We start from the raw sequence: 19,283 nt of genomic DNA, 5'->3' as shown, positions 1-19,283 counted from the left end.
ATTAGAGAATGGAGATACATTGACTTCTTTTCAGGCCCGTCACATTTGCCGCAGCATGGAAGCATTGACTGTTCCTCTTCGCTGGGTATTGCCAGTAATTACTCAAACCTAATTCTGTTCCAGAACACAAAAGCTTCCCAACTCCCAGTGACAAGGATAAAAAAACGGCCAAGTACATTAAATTTTGCTGTTAGAGACTGAAGTACAACATTCGCCTGCAGCCTGAGAAAACGCTGCAAGCCCAATTTAGAAGCAAAAAGAATATAAACAAGAATGATAGACAGAAAGATGCTCGGTTTCGAACACAAAGGCTATGGACCGCACATGCCACCGGCATGCAGTACTGCTCACTTGAACATTTTGTATGAGCCCCAATTTCGTAATGTGTAATATTGATGCCCTCTATCATCAATTCAAAGTCAGCCTGAGGCAGGGGATCAGCGAGAACCCCAGGAAAGAATAACAGAAATGTCGAACGTCCACCGATCCCTTTAAAATTTAGAAGAGAGCACTCCAAACAGCTTCAATTCCTTCACCACATCGTGCATGAACATCTTTGATCTTCTCCACTGACTTGCAAATGCCACTGCAACCCCAATCGAAGGATGCAATGCACACATTTCCGGCCTGTGCCTTCCATTCGCAATCTTGAAAATAAAACAGAATGTGCACAGAATGAAACTGATTTTGACCTTTACCGAATGATAGTCCAAATTTCTGAAAAAGAAAAATTGTTCCTGATTCAGAGAAGAATTTTGCTAGAGCCTAGAGATCTTTACCTGGTGGAGTTCCACAGCACATATTTCGCTCATCAATCTGCTCAACGTCCAGCCCGATAAACCAAGAACCAAGAGAGACATCTTCATTTGCGTACTTGTGTAGGATGGGCCTAGAGAATCAAGCATCAACATGAGGTGACTGATCAGGGTATCGATGAAGCAGAACCCATAAATCCCACTTACTGGTTGATCGAAATATAAGTTGCAAGGTCCTTTGAGATAGCGTATATCTGTCCAGTTGCATGCCGGAAATAATTGTTTCCTTCTTCACCAAACTTCCAATGTTCTGGCTCGTGATACTTTACAGTCCTGAAGTGTAACAGAAAAATAAAAATGAACCAATAATGTATAAAGTGAACTGGAAAATTTAATGAACCAATAATGTATAAAATGAACTGGAAAATTTATTATAAGTAAATTACTTCTGCGACAATACTGGTCCAGACTTCATACAGCCAATGTAAACCCTAGGCTTAGAACGGTGTTGGGCAAGAGTGGCAGCGAGCATGCCTGTTAACAAGTCAATGACATCACGATTGCAAAGGCAAGAAATTATTCCGCAAGTGACAAATGCACACTTGGAGCTTGAAAGTCATACCCAAATTAACGTGTACATCATCATCTACTTTAACATAGAACTCAGCATCCCATTTAGCCACTGCAGTGGAGAAGAATATCTTTGTTTTTGCAGAAAGTTCGTGATATCCTTCAACATGGTCCTGCAATTGATACAGCAAGTCAAATACTGTGCATGTCAACATCCATGTTCCACATTTCCTTACTGATAAAGCAGAGATGAATGGTACCAGTCTAAGGAAATCATTATGTTGTTCATCTTCTGAATCAATTGCTTTATCCAAGATACTGTTGGATGTAGCACTGAAAAATAAAAGCCATTCAGCTTACCACTCCTACATATCAATGCAACAACCATTCCTGACTAGGAACAAATGCTCAGCAAGAAGAGACGATAAATAGTAGGAAGAGCAAAACTGAAATAAAAGAAATCATGATATTGTGGGAAAAAAGCAAACAAGCATAATGAAGAGCAAATGCATACATGTGCCAAACATCAAACTGGGCCTGAATTTTAAGACGGAATGTGGTTAGTAACATTGTAACCAATCCCTGCCACTTTTGACATTAATAAAAAAATGATTTCATTGAGAAATAGGAAAATGGCAGAAAGCGCTTAATTTTGTTTACACCACATCAGGAAAGGAAATCTTGAATGCATAAATGATACAATAGCAAGCAACAAAGGCTAATTATACAAATAAGAATATTAGCACTTTATATATTATACATATTAAAAAAAATCTATGCAATACAATGTAATAATTGTAATTAAACAAATAAAAGTGCCATGGAATTAGCAAATGCACAAAAATTAATTTCCATATACTATATTATGCATCATTCACCAAGTGTCAAAACTCAAAAGCAACATGATGATAGGAGCAAAATTAAGCTCAAGAAACCATGTTGAGGTCATGTGACGGTGGGAAGTGAGATAAGAACAGCAGCAAATCAGTACACATAAAAGTACAAATGATATCTAATGCTATTTTAAATACTATAAGGGATACAAATTTATAGCCAACTCATTAGCATCCACTATCTTATCATAAGCACATATTCTTTATGCATTGGGAAACATGAAATATGAGAATTCATCAATACTCTGGGCCTTCTAATCAAATAAATCAAATAATTCACATATTGCCAACTTAAAAATCCTTTTGAAAGTTGAAAAAATAACTAACTCTTCTATGAAAATGCATTTTTCACTTAGCAAGCATTCCCATGTAGCAACTTACAATGGTTTTCATACGTTCGTATACAGATTTTGACTTCTAGTGTTCTACCAATTCTAACACCATGACAATCAAACTCAAAGCATTTCTTGATGGCCAAACACATAAACAGATATGTATTTCATTTTGATGTGCTTATTTATTATTATAATCAAGAACTCATTACTTGTTATATCCCTTAGTTGCAACATTTTCTTGTCCTCATTTTCCCATATGTATAACCATTAAATTCTTAACTTCTTGCCTTGCTTGTCCCTTCTTTAGAAAAAGAATCTCGCCAAAAAAGACACATTTGCAATGACAAGTAAATATCCTTCAGTAAATCATCCATATCGTGAGAGATCACATGCATATACGGTTTTTGGTAAACTCATTGCAATCATTAGCATAATGCACACATTCGTTATTGAGGAAAAGACCTTCGAATTCCATCATGGGACCGCATACTTTCTTCATGCAAGGTCTTACCTAATTACAAAATTTTCCCTGCCCTCTTTAGATGTGTTATTAAATCTCTCTCTCTCCCCTCCCCTCACACCCCCCCCCCCCCCACACCACCAACCTTCCTCTCTCCATCTCCAAGAATACTAGATTCTTATGTATCCTTTCTTTTGATTCATTTTCACCCCATTTTGAAACCTCACACACTCAAATGCATCATTTACTATGTCACAAGGACTCTTCAAAAAAAGGGGCCGCACCCGTGTCGACACGACGCTGATGCAGCTCCGACACGCACCCCAACCGCATCCTTTCTTATGCAAGTTCAAAATATTTTCCTTTTTTTTTTCTTCTCCCTGTCCCTTTCTTTCTCTATGTATAGCAATAAAAGTAAAAGAAAGGACACATTAACCTAAGAAACAAGCTAAAATTATATATATTATGAATACATACATTTATATATATGTATAATAAATATATTATATATATACACCTCGCTGCACCCTCGCACACAAATTTTTTGGGATACATCGCACCGGCACCGGCACCCGCATCTGCACCCGCACCCCACACTCATGTGACATAGATCATTTACAATTGGCGTTCATCCATCTTTCTTTCATTCTCTGATTATGTCAATCCGGTGCTTGATTTTGTTCCCTATATTTGACCTCCTTTGCCCGATCAGCTACTTTTTGAGTTGTTCATATGGTGTGGCCTGCTTCCTCATACATATGTTTCATTGCATTTTTTAATGTAAAATTTCTTTAATTTAAAAAAATCTTATTACTTTGATAGACTGCATTTGTAATAGACTTTTGTATATAAAATGATTCAAAGAATAGTATTTGTAATAATTTTATTTCCATTAACATTCTAAGAGTTTTTTTACTGTTATTAGAAAATATACCTCATATACTCTAAAAATATGATCTTTCAGCCTTTGATAATGTTTTCTTTTTATTTTACAAAATCTTATCATTTTAATATACTTGGTATATAAAATAATTCGAAGAATGGTATTTGTAAGAATTTGCTTCCATTAACATTCTAAGATTTTTTTACTGTTATTAGAAAATATACCTCAAAATATGACTATGTACTTTTAAAATAAAAATTTAGATAGATCTGAGCAATTTCTTCTAAATAGTTTGTTCTGGCAATATATTTACCTTTTTTTTTTTTTGCTCTCCCCCTCGCCATTTTGTTTCAACACATTGTATATACATATATACACACACACACACACACACACACACATATATAACATTGAGAAGCAGTATATTGCTGTTAATAAAAAAGAGCGGCATATTGCATAGAAATTTTTTTTATTAGACATTACAAGGTCTAAGAGATAAAAAAGGAAGTTAGAGAAGGAAAAAAGAAAGTTCTGTATAAACATAGTGACTAGAGCAGAATGTACCTATGACCAACCATAAAACGGACAACAATTCCCTTCTCTTGTTCTAACTGCATCAGCTTCTGTCCTAATTGATGGAAATGGTAAAATGTCAAAGAAACGTCCTACTCCGACGTCCTCAAAATTCCAAATATGACAAGGCAACAGAATTCTGATAGTTGCTTCATAAATTAAGTATCTTTCTTTCAAATTTAGACATCATTTATTAGTACAAAATTACAAATAACAAAGCTGACAGGCTATTTGCAGCGTAGTAACAGAAAACCACTAAAACTACTGGTGCTAAAAAATGGCTGTCCTTGATCATAATGATGATAGCACTAAGTGCTGTCTCGGAGACAGAGTCATAAAGTGTTAAGTCAGACCTACAAATTTGACAAATAAGTGGTTGTTATTACAAAATGAACATTTGGTCTCCCATTGTATAATTGGCTACAACAGGATAATTACAAAATAATATGGAACTTGTAGTAGATTATCATAATTCATAACTGAGGTGAGGTAAAACATTTTTGCAGTAAACGCAATACTGTTCAATAGCTAACTGCAAGTTCCTCTTATTTAACGAGCATACATAATTACCATTTCTCAAGTATGAAGCTGATTTAGCTAAAAGGGAAACAATGTTACAAAAACAGGAACACCTGGGATAAAAATGTGAATATACGGATCAACTACTAAAGCTCTATCAAAAGGCAGAACATGACTATGTTTGATTCTGCCAAACAAGTCAAGCAGGTCTTCTGAAGAATGATATGCCTTGAATCCTCATATTGAAAGCATGCACGTGAACAGAGTAAAATAAACCAATGCAGAAAGGAAAGAACCCGGACACTGTTTCAGACAAATTTACCCTCACAACAGAATTATCTGGTATGACCAAAATATCGCAAAGATATCCAGGGTTTCAAGTATGATTTAAAATATTTCAAATACAGGCAGAGATTGTAGAATAAGCAGGATGATAAAATACACCTTGTGGCATCCAGGTTTCTCTAACGGAATCTCTTCTCTTTCTGCTACTAAAGGCTGTATTTATGCCAATCACAACAAAAGCTTTCTTCCGTGACTGAACATCATAAGAAGATTTCAGTGCCGGAGGTAAGCCTTCAATGTTGTTCTCCTGTTTCCTACGTGTATCTGCTAGCTCCATTTGCAGTGTAGATATAGCTTTATCCAAGATCCTGGAATGATCAATTGAAACTCATTGAGGGCAGAAAAGAAAGAACAGCAAGTTTCTATAGAGGTCTCAGCTTCATATTCAAGAACGGCCTAAAGCATGGTTTCTAACATGATTTAGATGAAGATTTTGGACTTCTGCAAGCTCATGTATGAAAAACTACTCACTGGACAGCTTCATAGGTCCTGTGAACCTCTTCAATTGCACCTCTGTCTTGGCCAAGCTTCTGATAGGAAGGGAAAGAATAGACAGGGACTCAGCATACCACTGAGTAAACAACCACAAAGATATGTCTCGCGACAAAATTCTGTGCAACACTACTAACCCTCTTCATTGTACATCCATCTACGATCTTCAGCCCCTGTTCTTGCTGTCTTCTCGTGATAATTTGCCCACCTGCTTCGGGAGGAAACCACACCCTAAAACACCAATCAAGAAGTTTAGCAAAATCATATATGATTTATTTCTTTTCCAGAAGAGAAAGTGCAAGTTCATTCTAAAAAGACAAAAAATGGACTCTAGCCTAATTTTGCTAACCAACCATGGATAGTGACAATACCCATCGGGACCAAAAAAGAATGAACAAACAAACAAGAAAAAGAACCAGTCCTCCATAAATGAAGGCATCACCAAACAGAAAGCTCTTATGTTCTCTCTGCAGACTGCATTGTCAGGTTCCTTGGTCAAATCCGTTAGATCTGTCCACATTGGTCATAAGCAGGACAAAGAACTATTCCTCCATAAAAGAGAGCATCATAATTTTTTTATCTCCAAAATCATCAACAGGAGGCACCAACTCATCAAATTCCTCAGTTAAAGGCTCTAGATCTGTCCAGATTAGTCACATAAGGAACCAGGAAGTGTTCCTCCGTAAACGAAAGCATCAACAAGTAGTATTTCTCTTTTCCCTCGGAAACCATCAACGGAAATCGCTGCATGGCATCATCAACGCAAATCCCTGCATCGTCAATTTTCTCCCAAATTGATCCAGAAAAATTACCCGTTTTATCTTTTCGACCGGATCCGTCAAGTCGACAATTCTTCATTCGTTGTATCTTCGGAACAATAATTATTTGAAAACCACTAAACAAAGAGAATTGTGAAAGGATGACAACAAATAATTTTCGATTTCCCATCTGGGTGGCAGATCTTCAGAATGTTTTGCGAAGATGGGCATCCATGGTTGATACCAAGAACAGGAAAAAACGACCACAGTAAGAAGGAATAGAGAGAGAGGGAGAGGTAGGGACCTATTGGTGACGAGCGTTCCGACGAAAAAGCAGGCAATGCAGAGGAGGAATATCCTCGTCCTCCTGATGATCTCACGGCTCTCCCGACCACCCTTCATCTCTTTCCCTCTGCCCCCAAAAAGAAAGGGTCCTGGTATCTTCCTTCTTCCTCCTTTTCGTTGTCTGAGGACGTCTGATTGCCCCCACGGAAGTCGAGCACAAAGAAAGAGAGAGGGAGGGAGACAGTGGGCGGGGGGAGAGAAAGAGAGAGAGAGGGAGACAGTGTGGGGGGGAGAAAGAGAGAGAGAGAGAGAGGGGACGGCTTCCTCCTCCCCTTCGTCTCCCCTCCAACTCCTCTTCCTCCTTCTTCCCTCGTCTCGTTCGAGTCAGAAGATAGTGGGCCCACTCTCCCTCCCTTTTTCAAATGGTTACCGCCAAGTCAGCAGTTTCGCTCGAAGAGATCCGTGGCTCGATCTGCCGCCCATGTTGACCGTTCGGATACAAGCCGGCACTTAATTCCAACCCGATTTGAAAAGAATCCAATACAGTCACCGTAACGGAATCGAATCCGATGTGACCTGTTTTTCCGAATCCCAGTAGAAATTCAAACTTCGTTCTGCATTCGCGTTATACTTAGATTCGAACTCTCGAGTCTCAGCAATATTCAACAGATCAAATATGATATTTAATCTATAATAACAGATCCAAGTCCAAAATGCCAGCTTGATAGTGAAAGAATACGTGGGTAGTACAGCTCATTGATGCCAACCTGAAGGAGAGTCTCTCTCTTTCTCTTCACTTCGTTGTCAGCTACATTTTCCGATCTGTTTTTCGTACCATTTGTTTCGGTAAGCAGGTGGGACCCTAACTCAGCTAATGGCCGGAGCTAACTTCACATTGCCGTGCTTCAACTTGTACGTCAGTGGTCCTTGTAATAAAAGCTAATAACATAAATATTTAAAAAGAATACTAGTTGCCTACCAACTCCACCCACATCCATTACACTAAGCCCTTCGAGAACCAACGTAGTTCTCTATTGCAATGGAATGATGTTGATGTCTCTAATCTGCTCAATTTAAATCAATCTGATTGGATATGAAACTTTGGTATTATTTATGTGCAAAGTTGATTTATGCGTTACCTGGCTCATTTAGATTTATAAATTTCAAAGAATGATGTGCCAGTATGTACATTAACTTTGGTCATATAACCAAACATATGCTTGGATTCATCCAAAAGAACAACCATGCTTCAACATATACAATCAAGAAAGTACGATTTCATTATATGCCAAATATATTAATAGAAATCCCCATTCATCCCTGAGGGGGGTAGTGCAACGGACAAGGCAGAGGCTATTAGGCAGCCATTTTTTATTTCGAATTTATGGGACATCAACTTTTTTGTGGTGTAAAAGACACCACAATGATATGCATGTAGAAGTATACCAAATCCATTACCCTAAAGCACTAGAAATAGGCCTGGTACTCGAAGGAAGATGGAGGAAAGGGTGGCAACTTCGGCCCTTTTGTTGGATAGTAGGATAAAATACTCATTATACTCACCCAACATAATCATTCTTAAATAATTTGTCTGATAATATTATTTATACATTTTTGTTCTTGTTTTGCTCTCAATCATCTATTTGTTTTTGATGCCTGATTAAATGGTCAAGTGATAGCTAGTATTTACCCATAATATCAAGAAAACTGACTATAGATTTTGGTCTTTTAGAGCCACCCCACCATATAACTAGCTCTGTAGACAGTTAAGAGAAAAACAAAGAAAAAAATGAGATTATCATTTTTGTCACCTAGTTTTATTCACACATTTTTCTTTTTGTTTTTCTGCTTCAAATAGATGACTTTGTGCAGTATCAATAACCAAGAAATGGATGACTTTGGGTAGTATCAATAACCAAGAGACTTGGATCAATATTATTACATTTACATGTAAGCACAAGCACTTGAACAAGATAAATATCTAGATTTATTATTAATCCTACTACCTAGGCTATTTCAGCTAGTTATGCAACAACCTTCTATTTGGGTTAGTTTTTGTAATGACACTCCTCATTCTCATACCAGGCTCATGGTCTCAATTTGGTGAATCCTAAACTACTCCAAAGCAATTTCAATTTCAGTCTCAAGAAAAGGATAGGAAGTGAAAAACAAATCACTTAACCAAACCCCATTACAAGCTCTTAAAGGTTTTCTATAATTTTTAATATGGAACTAAACTTTTGGAGTATATAATTCACCCCACTTAACATACACAAATCTGCACATGTGGCACGCCAGGTCCATGTGTTGAATTAACTTTGTACCATTATAAGAACCTGATTTGGGCTCCTAGCTTGATGGATCTTAAGCTGCCCCTTAGCAAATTCAGTTCCAACCCAAAAAGATTAGAAACTATGGAAAATAATCACTTTTAAAAAACCCTAAATAAGCCCTTAAAGATTTTCTATAATTTTCAATATAAAACTAAAACCTTTGAGATGTCATAAATTTGATCAAAAAATAATATGAGTGCTTCATCGTCTCATTCCAACTCTAAATAAATTAATAGATATTGGTTCAGTTCAATTTCATGTCTCCTACATCGCAACCGGCAGTTTGCATATTAAGCGTCAGGGTGAGAATTGGATGTGGATATGGTAAATGTGTCGGGAGTTTTGAATCAGAATCAGATGGCCTCAATCACAATCTTGATCAACAGAACAGAGTCAAATAAGATATACCTATAATTGCATCTGTTTTTGGATATTCACATATTCAAATTCAAATTCAGATTTGAATATGAACAAAGAAAAGTTATGTCAGAACCCAAAATCTGATTTTACAATCGGAATCTGAATTTTGAACTGAATATCTATTTAAAGCTAAACTGATGAGCATCCCAATTAGCATCCGATCAGATCTTTATGCATATTTGGATCTGATCGGATGTCCTTTCTTAAATCCAAATCTAATCTGATTTCTTAATCAGATATTATTTTTTTTTTCATATCTGATTTTTTTTTTTTTGAACTATTCAGTGAGATGTCTTATCTAAATCGGATATATTGACGTCACTAACGAAATCCCTAGAGTATCTTTAGTTTTTGAAGCTCACAAAAAACGTGTATTTGGCAATCCAATTATGTAAGAAAGAGATTTCACCTTATCTTATCTGCATTAGCAATCTTCCATATTTATCCTTACATTTATTTTGACGTTTTTCCTCTACTAGCTTACAAATCCTTGCTTAGATTAAGAGGTATAGTTGTTTCTTAATAAAATGGCATTTTGGCCATTTACTTAAGGGACGGCTTACAGCTTAAGTGAAAACTTAAAGTAGGACATACAAATAAATTATGTATATGGCTAACTGAATAAATATTGCTGCTTCTTAATTCAAAGTACAATAATGAATTTTAAAAAATATATTTATGTGTATGTGTAAAAAGGCAAAAAGGAATTCCTATAGACGATGGAAAGGTGAGCAGAAGACTGAAAAGAACAGCTTAAATTTGTTGGATAGAAAGATTGATGTTTCTAAAATAATCAGGTGATGAATTTGAAAAGTCAAAATGAAAAGTTGAATTCGGAAATTAGAGATGATCATAGAGCTTAAAGACTATATGACGGTCAAGAGTCTTGAATCCAAATCCAAATGGCCTCAATCACAATCTTGGTCAGCAGATCTGAGTCTAATCAGATACACCCTTAATTACATCATCAATTGAAACTCAGATTCGAATATGAATAAAGAAAAGTCATTTTCTAATCCAAAATATGATTTTACAATCGAAATCCAAACTTTGAACTCAATATGTTCGATTTGAAAATGTAAAAGAATGGGATGTAGAGTAGTTATTTAAATCTGATGAAATATTTATGCATATTCAAATCTGACTAGATATTTATATTGAATATGATCGGATGTCATTTCTTAAATCCTAAATTTAATCTGATTTTTTAATCAAATATTAATTTTTTTTTCATATCCAATTTTTTTTTAAGTTGTTTAGTCAGATGTCTTATCCAAATATGATATATTGACATACCTAGAGAAATCCTTAGGGTATTGCTAGTTTTTTAGGCTCGGCAAGATTTGGCGATCCAATTATGTAAACAAGAGATTTCTCCTTATCCTATCTGCATTAGCAATCTTCCCTAAACATCCATTCATTAATTTTGACGTTTTTCCCTGATCCATCCTTCACATTTCCTTAGCTTGCAAAGCTTTGCTTCGGGTTAAGAGCCATAGTTCTTTCTTGGGCAATTCTGTCCTTTAATTAAGGACGACTTACAGCTTAAGTGAAAACTTAAGCAGGACATACAAATAAATGATATATATATATATATATATTTTTATTTATATTATATGTGGCGAACTGAATCAATAGGGCGGCTTCTTACGAAAAATACAGCAATGGATTTTTTTAAAAAAACTTATGAATATATGTCAAAAAGACAAGAAAGAATTCCTATAGAAGATGAAAAAGGTGATGAGAAGATTGAAAAGAACCCCTTTAAAAACTAAAAAAAAAAACAAACTGTAAAAACTAATTGCAATGTTGAACACACGTTATGATCCGATCAATATTGCCTGAGTTTGTTGGATAGAAAGATTGGTGTTTCCTAAAATAATAAGTTGATGAATCTGCAAAGTGAAAATGAAAAAACTAAATATGAAAAAATAAAGGCAATTAAGGTGTAGAATATTGCAGGAAAATCTATGAAATGAATGGTGCTGTAAAATTAACCACAAAGTTTGAGGGGTGTATCTCTTTATTCCCTTGATAGTCACTGCTGTAGAAAGGCAGAGCTAGCAATAAAAGGGGGACACCTGAGTTGCTAACAGCTCCATACAGAGGTGCAGTACCCCTTCCCAGGTGTCGATAACCATCTTTCTTTCTTGCCCACTGCAATGGCTACGCTCAGTTCCTGTTCCTCAATTTTGCCCCTGGCTCTCCTCTTCCTGTTACAACACTGCTCCACTCTGACCAGTACTTACTCTCTCTCTCTCTCTCTCTATATATATATATATATATATATATAATGTTCTTCTTTGTATGTTTGATTACTTCTCATCCAACTGAGTCCATGGATCTGATGTAGCATGCTTTTATCGATGTGACGAAAGATTACGGGAGAGCGCATTTCACGTTGTGCTGCACATGGGTAGGCACTCCATGGTTTAAACTTTTTTCCTGAAAAAATTTGCAGGTGCGGCGGGGCCGATTGGTGTGTGCTATGGGATGGTTGCCGACAACCTGCCGGCGCCGGTGGACGTGGTGAAGTTGTTCACAGACAAGGGCATAGCCGCCATGAGGCTCTATGAACCCAACACCGATGCACTCACGGCTCTTAAAGGCTCACCAATTGAGGTAATGCTTGGAGTAAGAAATGAGGATCTGGCATCCATCGCCGGCTCCCAAGCTGCTGCCGACGACTGGGTCCACACCAACGTAGCAGCATATTCCGATGTCAAGATTAAGTACATCACAGCGGGCAATGAGGTCATTCCAGGCCCAAATTCTCAGTACGTCCTCCCGGCGATGCAGAATCTGTTGAAGTCGCTCACCGCCGCCAGCCTGAGCAGCAGCATACGCGTGTCGACGGTGGTGTCCATGAGCGTGCTGGGCTCGTCCTACCCTCCTTCACAGGGCGCCTTCTCCGACGTGACGGCCGCCGTGATGTCCGACATCGTCTCCTTCCTCAGCAGCAACGGCTCCCCTTTCCTTGCCAATGTGTATCCATATTTTGCGTACACCGGGAGCCCAGGGCAAATAGCGCTGCCTTATGCACTCTTTGCCGGCGACGCGCCTGTTGTTCAGGACGGGGCCCTGTCTTACCATAACCTCTTTGACGCCATGGTGGATGCGCTCTACTCGGCGTTGGAGAAAGCCGGCGGTAGTAGCGTAGGGATCGTGATTTCAGAGAGCGGCTGGCCGTCCGCCGGCAGCGACGCGGCCACCGTCGCGAATGCCCAGGCGTATGTCAATAACTTTATTTCTCATGTAACCTCTGGCGACGGTACCCCGAAGAGGCCGGGGAAACCCATAGAGGCCTATGTGTTTGCAATGTTCAACGAGAACCAAAAGCCAGGGGAGGCCGTCGAGCAGAACTTTGGCCTCTTCTATCCTAGCATGCAGCCTGTCTACCCCGTCTTCAACTGATTTCAAAAAATGCAATCGCCAACTCCAATCCGCAGGAGGATTATGTTCACATTCAACCGTTTGACATATGTATGATGTTCGTGCTGAACATTTGAAGTTGATAATTTATGAACTTATCTTTCTTTCTTGTCTTTATTTTTATATTTGCAACACTCTCCTTCTTTCCTATTCCGCGTTTACAGGGCATTCATGGCCTGATCTTATTAAAACTGGTTTGTACACCCTGACGTTGATGCAGCTCTGAAGCTCTAAACCTAAAAGTAAGAAGAAGATAAGAGAGTGTGCATTATATATGCACACAATAGAACTGCATGCTAGGATAACCAATAGGTGGCAGTGCAGAAGAAACATTACACGTAGGAATCAACAAAAAAAATTTGTTACATAATTCTCAATTTTTTATTCGGATGAGGACCACCAGGTAGAGTTAGGACAACATATCCATCTTGTTTCTTCATGTGTTGAAATACAGATGAAATTTCTCAAAGAAAAATTCGGATGATGTATCATATATCTCGCGAAACAATCCAAAATCTTGATGACATAAGGCTGTGAAATAAACATTAAAAAATAACTCATAGAAAGACAATTTATAATTAAACAAGACGAAAAGGAAATCAATATCTCCCGAATTTATCCTTTAATTTTCGATCACGATAGACCAAACTGCACTGGATAGACAGGATTCTTGTCAGGATAAAAAAGACCGAGGTTTGCAAACACGCCGGACCGCCGGTCTTCATTGAACATATTATACACAAACGCCTCCAATGGCGTATTGGGCCTCCTCGGCGTTCCCTTACTGGACAATACATGAGCGACGAAATTGTTGTTATAGATGCTGGCGTCGCCGACCGATGCGCCTGAAACCCCCGCCGACGGCCATCCGGTCTCGGCAATTGCAAGCGTGACGTTCGTCTGCCCGACCTTCTCCATGGCCACGTACAATGAATCAACCATCTGATCGAGAAGATTCAGGTACGAGAAGCTACCGTCTGTAACAACCGGTACAGGGGAAGTGAACTGCGCATATTGAAGCGGTATCTTCCCGGTAGCGTAGTATACAAGGAAAGGGTAGACATTGACGAAAAGAGGGTAGCCTCTGGAATCGAGGAAGGAAAGCAGGGATGACATAAAATCCACAGAACTCGATGAGAAGAAGGCTTGCGAGGGAGGTGTATAGACATAGGTGAGCACATCCATGAGGACCGTGGTGGTAACACTGATTGAGCTTATGCCATGGCGGCTGAGCATGTCATCCAAGTTTTCCATGGCCGTCAAGACGTAGGGAGCAAGGGGTCCAGGAATGAGTTCATTGCCGACGATGATGTATTTGATGATCACCGAACGATGGTAGCTCTGTACATGTGATGTGCATATATATCCATGCGCTGGCTGCTTCTTTCGAGGTACCAAGAAGCTGCACCTCACTGTTGTCTACTCCCAATGCCACGGTTATCCTTGTATACTGAAGGGCATCGAGCATCTCGGAGTCAGGTCGGAACAGCCTGACGCTGGTTATGCCGCTGCTCTCAAACAGCGGCAGCACTTCCTTCTCCGGCGGCAGATTGTCGGCCTGAGTATCGTAGCAGACGCCGACCGCCGGTTGGCCACCTGAAATGTTTCGGAAGCATAAATTGATAAGCACATATGGTCGGTCAATTATCGTCGTGAGTGAGCCATATCATCTGTCAAATCATATTCCAAAACAATCAAAACATGTTTCTAACTTACTACCAACATTGAGGAAGAATTGCAAGAAAGAAAGAGTCAAGACCGTTGAGCAACTGAATGTCCACAGAGCTCCGTCTGCAACCGCCATATGATGAGGTATGAAGGAAGGGAAAGGGAACCAAAAGGATTGCAATTTAATATTGTTTAGGTGACCATTCTCCCTCCCTCGATAGAATAATATATGAAATTTTCATGGTAAGATAGGAATGCTTAAGTTGACATTTTAGTAGCTACTCTCTCTTGCCGCTCATTATAGAAACTAATGAAAGGAAATTAGTGTCATGAACTGGTCATTATCTTGAAAGGAAGTAAATGAAGCCTTCTTTGGTAGTCAAACAGCTCTACTAATGGCTTACTTTAAATGTTTCTACAAGAATATCCAATTAGGAAGTAAATGGTGTCTTAGGACCCATGAAATAGTGAAACTAGGGGATGTAAACTGTTCCAGAATTTGACCTAATCATATTTTACGTAGTTCGGTTTCAATGGGACTCGTATTTAGAACTTTAATTTTTAAAATTGAGTTTGGATCCGACCAGCATAAGATCTTAGATTTATATGTAAATGGGTCATCCCATCGGATCTAGGTACTAATTCAAATACAAATGGCACACCAAACCTAAATTCAACTAATAATCAGATCCAGATTTATTCACCAATTTATCTATTTAGATGAATTATTGATCAGTAATAATTATATCCGATTATTTTACATCCCACAGTGTGTAAGACAATTTGGATAAGCTGTACATGGATGATATCTTGACCCGTAAAAAAAATATGGCATTGATATTTTCCAATAGAACATACATTGAGCAACAAAAACTTCTAAATGCAAGATAGGAACAGAATAATGTTTATTCGAGGAATTTAACAGGGTGAACGGAGAATGAAAGAACGCTTATTTGTGGAACTTAACAGGGTAGACAGGCTTCTTGTTGGGATAGAAGAGCCCGAAGTTCCTCTCAGTAATCGGACCAGGCTTGAGGTTCTCGTTGAACATCGCAAACACAAACGCCTCCAATGGCTTCCTTGGCCTTCTTGGTGTGCCTTTGCCGGAGAGCACATGAGCGATGAGGTTGTTGTTGTACGTCTCCGCATTCGTGATGGTGGCAGGGCCGGCGCCTGCAGACGGCCAGCCGCTTTCCGAGACAACGACCAGGACGCCGGCGCCGCCGACTTTCTCCATGGCCGCATGAAGAGCATCGACCATTGCATCGAAGAGATTTTGGTACAGGAACGGTCCGTCATGAACAACGGGTGCAGGGGAAGTGAAAAGAGCATAGGAAAGAGATATGTGAACTGGGTCGTTAGCATATGAAAAGTATGGATACACATTGGCAAGCAGTGGGCGGCCTGTGGCGTTAAGGAGTGAGACGATGGAAGCCATAACACTAACAACATCTGGTGAGAAAGCGCCCTGTGAGGGAGGGTAGGAATTGCCCAACACAGGCATAGACACCACTGTGGTGACACCAACTATCCCTAGGCCCGCGGCCATGAGAGAGTTATGGAGGTTCTTCATCGCTGGTAGGACGAAATGCGCGAGCGGGCCTGGAATTATCTCATTGCCGACTGTCACATACTTGATTGACACAGAGGAAGCATAAGGTTTCACGCTCAAGGAGATCCAGTGATCGGCAGCGGCCGGAGAAGATGCAATAGCCTGTATGTCCTCATTCCTCACTCCCAAGGCCACATTTATACCTGAATGTCTGAGAGAATTGAGAGCACCCGGATTGGGATCATAAAGCCTGAGACTGGTTATGCCGTTGTCGTGGTACATGTCCACCACTTCTGATGGTGAAGGAAGGTTGTCAGCCACCAAACCATAGCAAACACCAATAGATTGCGCACCTGAATTTTGAAGCAGAGTCGATGAATTAGAAAAGTTATCCATAGCAGAATCTTGCCATTCGATCATGAATGAACTACGGTGTAGCAGTAGCTTAAATGGTAGTTTTAAGAGTGAGGAACACCATTCTTGATTGTAATGCCCTGGTGAAACTAAACGAAGAGGAAAAACTAAAATGTTTACTCTTAATTGACTCAAATGATATCAACAACCTACAAATTTTATCGGCTACCAACTTTTACGGCTTGATATTCTGATTATGTGGGTACATCACAGTCATTTTGTTGCCTCTGGTACTTACCTACTTTGGGGGATAGAATTGTACTATTTCCACATTACCTAAAGCATAGACAACTGCCAACATAGAGGAGAAATGGGAAAACTCTCTCCAAAAGTTCGGTACGATTGAAAAGAAAGAAAACCGAAGAAAATGGTAAGGAGAAAAATGATGAGTTAAACAGTCTTCCTTTCCACCCTTTCCTTTTTTCTGTTTCATAACTACTATGAAATGCTTGACCTTTCTCTCCTGCCTAACATTCTTATGGACTTGTCAGTGGGCATGAAGCATACATAGAAATGAGAAAGAGACTAAAATTGAAATGTACAGCAAATTGGGGAAGACCAAGCTGTCAACTTACTGCTGAAAGTAAGGTAATATTGCAGTATAGCAAAAGCCAGGTAGGCCTTGGTACAACTGGTACTCAACCCTGCACGAACAACAGCCATGATAGATACGAAGAAAACAGAAACTAAGGCAAGATGAGACACAATATGGACTGTGGAGTATATATGGACCTGCTTATACATAGTTTAGCAGAGGTGCAGTTTTAATTGCAGAATGGATAACTCCACCGCATTAGCCATGTTATTTTCGACATCGATTCTTATGGAAAGAACAAGCTGGTCATAAAATTCATGTTCTTGTAACGTGCTTTTCACTTACGCTTCCTCTGGGGAGGCGATAACTTGGAGATTGATAAGCAAAACAGGAAAAAAATGTTTCCCTTCAGAATCCAAGTAGGCATAGCTGGAATGCGATTGGCAAATCTCTACTTGTCTTTCTCGGGGGATTGTACCAAATTAGCATGCAATATGTGTAACATGTTCATAAAAAGATATGATATGAACAAAATTTCAAATTCCTAAAACTCGAGCATAACATGCACATCCGCACACACATTTAAAAAATTCTGGAGCACAAAATACTCAAGTTCATAATTATTTTATCTTGGAAGTGGATTGTAGCCCTTCATAATCATTTAAGTTATAATTACATTGACCTCTCCCTCTCTCCTGCCTCCTCATCTCTGCCTTGCCAGGTTTGTGTTTCTCTATTTTTTTCTCTTATTTCTTGTTTCTTTTTGGGCTTCACTTGCCATCCTTTTGTATGTTGGTGATGCATCATCCGATTTTGTCGGCTGTCTGTCTGTCTGTCTCTCTCTGTATATGTGTGTCTGTGGGTGATTCTCTGCATATTGATCTGATATGTCTAAACACTTACCCGGTCTAGGACCCCTATTTCTGTATGCCAACGAAAGAAGCTTGTCGGAGTGGGTCATGCCATTGTCACTGCTAATTTTTTAGGCTTATGTTCTTTTTATAAATCCATATTTGAGATAGCCAACTTCATGCCTACTTTGTGATCTTCTCCATAGTGAGGGAAATCTGCGAGACATGCCAGACTTGCCGATCTATGGGTTACATATTTATTATAATTCCTTCCGCGTCGAGGCTACCTCTTTTAGCAGACCCTGTGGTTACCTGCAGCATTGTCTTACATTTTGCACGAAGATCGAGCTCAAGGTTCCTTGGATCAGATCCAGTAGAACAATTTAGACTAATAAAATACTCAAAAAGGAGGAACATCACATGATGCACAGACATGCAAGGTATGCGTCTAAAATAGCAATATAACAATGGTGACGGTCAAAGTGGGGAACAAAGACTGATTATTACAAGGAAAGAAGAATACCCAAGTAAGGAAAATCCATAGTTTCAATTTACCAGCTGTATACAAAACATTTGTCCTCCTAAACTTGTTAACAGACAAGTCAGGTAATTCTATTTTTCCAAACACATGATCATCACTCTAGATAACAAAAACCAGAGGCAACACCTCTAAGCTCCTAATTTCCATACCATGCTTCTGGCGCCTAGAGTCGCGGATGGAAGTTGACTGGGTGCATAGGCTGCATGTAAGGATAGAAGAGCCCAAAGTTCTCAGTAATTTCCCCTGGCTTGAGATCCTCTTTGAACATAGCAACAGGTTCGCCTCCAATGGCTTCCCCGGCCTGCTTGGAGTGCCATTTCCAGACAACACCTGAGCAATCAAGTTATTGTTATAGGCACGCGCATTCGAAATCGTAGCAGCGCCGGACCCCGCGGGCAGCCAACCAGTTATCGGAGATCCCGATTCCATCATTGAGTCCCCGACCTTCTCCATGGCAGCATAGGCAGAATCGCCCATTGCATTAAGAGATTATGGTAGCGAAGCCGCCACCTTGAACACTGGTCAAAGGGGCAGAGGAGAGAGCACAAGTGATACGACATCTGGCTCTGGCTCATGAGCATACTATGCAGAGTATGGGTAAACATTGAGCAGCAGGGGTTGGCCTTGGACTAGCTCTGAAGAAGTAGACTATGGCTTACATGAAACCTA

At 39.3% G+C, this 19,283-nt stretch overlaps 4 protein-coding genes across 4 annotated transcripts; 1 reads left to right on the top strand and 3 right to left on the bottom strand.

Moving 5' to 3' along the window:
- Positions 1–157: 157 nt before the first annotated feature.
- Positions 158–7,242, bottom strand: LOC116263100 (beta-1,3-galactosyltransferase 7-like). The gene is made up of 11 exons (XM_031642692.2): positions 6,888–7,242; positions 5,963–6,056; positions 5,805–5,863; positions 5,433–5,641; positions 4,461–4,524; positions 1,586–1,658; positions 1,378–1,498; positions 1,202–1,289; positions 963–1,088; positions 780–889; positions 158–647 (listed from the first exon to the last, which is right to left on the bottom strand). Exons 1-11 carry the CDS (start codon positions 6,983–6,985, stop codon positions 499–501), a joined length of 1,191 nt encoding a protein of 396 aa, XP_031498552.1. The 5' UTR covers positions 6,986–7,242; the 3' UTR covers positions 158–498.
- Positions 7,243–11,786: 4,544 nt separating this feature from the next.
- LOC116263101 (glucan endo-1,3-beta-glucosidase-like) lies at positions 11,787–13,035 on the top strand. Its single transcript, XM_031642693.1, has 2 exons — positions 11,787–11,862; positions 12,083–13,035. Exon 2 carries the CDS (start codon positions 12,115–12,117, stop codon positions 13,033–13,035), a length of 921 nt encoding a protein of 306 aa, XP_031498553.1. The 5' UTR covers positions 11,787–11,862; positions 12,083–12,114.
- A 651-nt stretch (positions 13,036–13,686) lies between these two features.
- On the bottom strand, positions 13,687–14,857 carry LOC116262665 (glucan endo-1,3-beta-glucosidase-like). Its single transcript, XM_031642146.1, has 3 exons — positions 14,770–14,857; positions 14,462–14,649; positions 13,687–14,394 (listed from the first exon to the last, which is right to left on the bottom strand). The coding sequence occupies exons 1-3, from the start codon at positions 14,855–14,857 to the stop codon at positions 13,687–13,689; spliced, it is 984 nt and encodes a 327-aa protein (XP_031498006.1).
- An 813-nt stretch (positions 14,858–15,670) lies between these two features.
- LOC116262664 (glucan endo-1,3-beta-glucosidase-like) lies at positions 15,671–16,669 on the bottom strand. Its single transcript, XM_031642144.1, has one exon. The coding sequence runs from the start codon at positions 16,667–16,669 to the stop codon at positions 15,671–15,673; it is 999 nt and encodes a 332-aa protein (XP_031498004.1).
- Between the last annotated feature and the right edge of the window lie 2,614 nt (positions 16,670–19,283).

Source organism: Nymphaea colorata, chromosome 10 (assembly GCF_008831285.2).
Source record: "Nymphaea colorata isolate Beijing-Zhang1983 chromosome 10, ASM883128v2, whole genome shotgun sequence".
NCBI classification, from domain to species: Eukaryota; Viridiplantae; Streptophyta; class Magnoliopsida; order Nymphaeales; family Nymphaeaceae; genus Nymphaea; species Nymphaea colorata.
The sequence above is the reverse complement of the archived record's forward strand: the minus strand, read 5'-3'. Positions and strand labels throughout refer to the sequence as shown.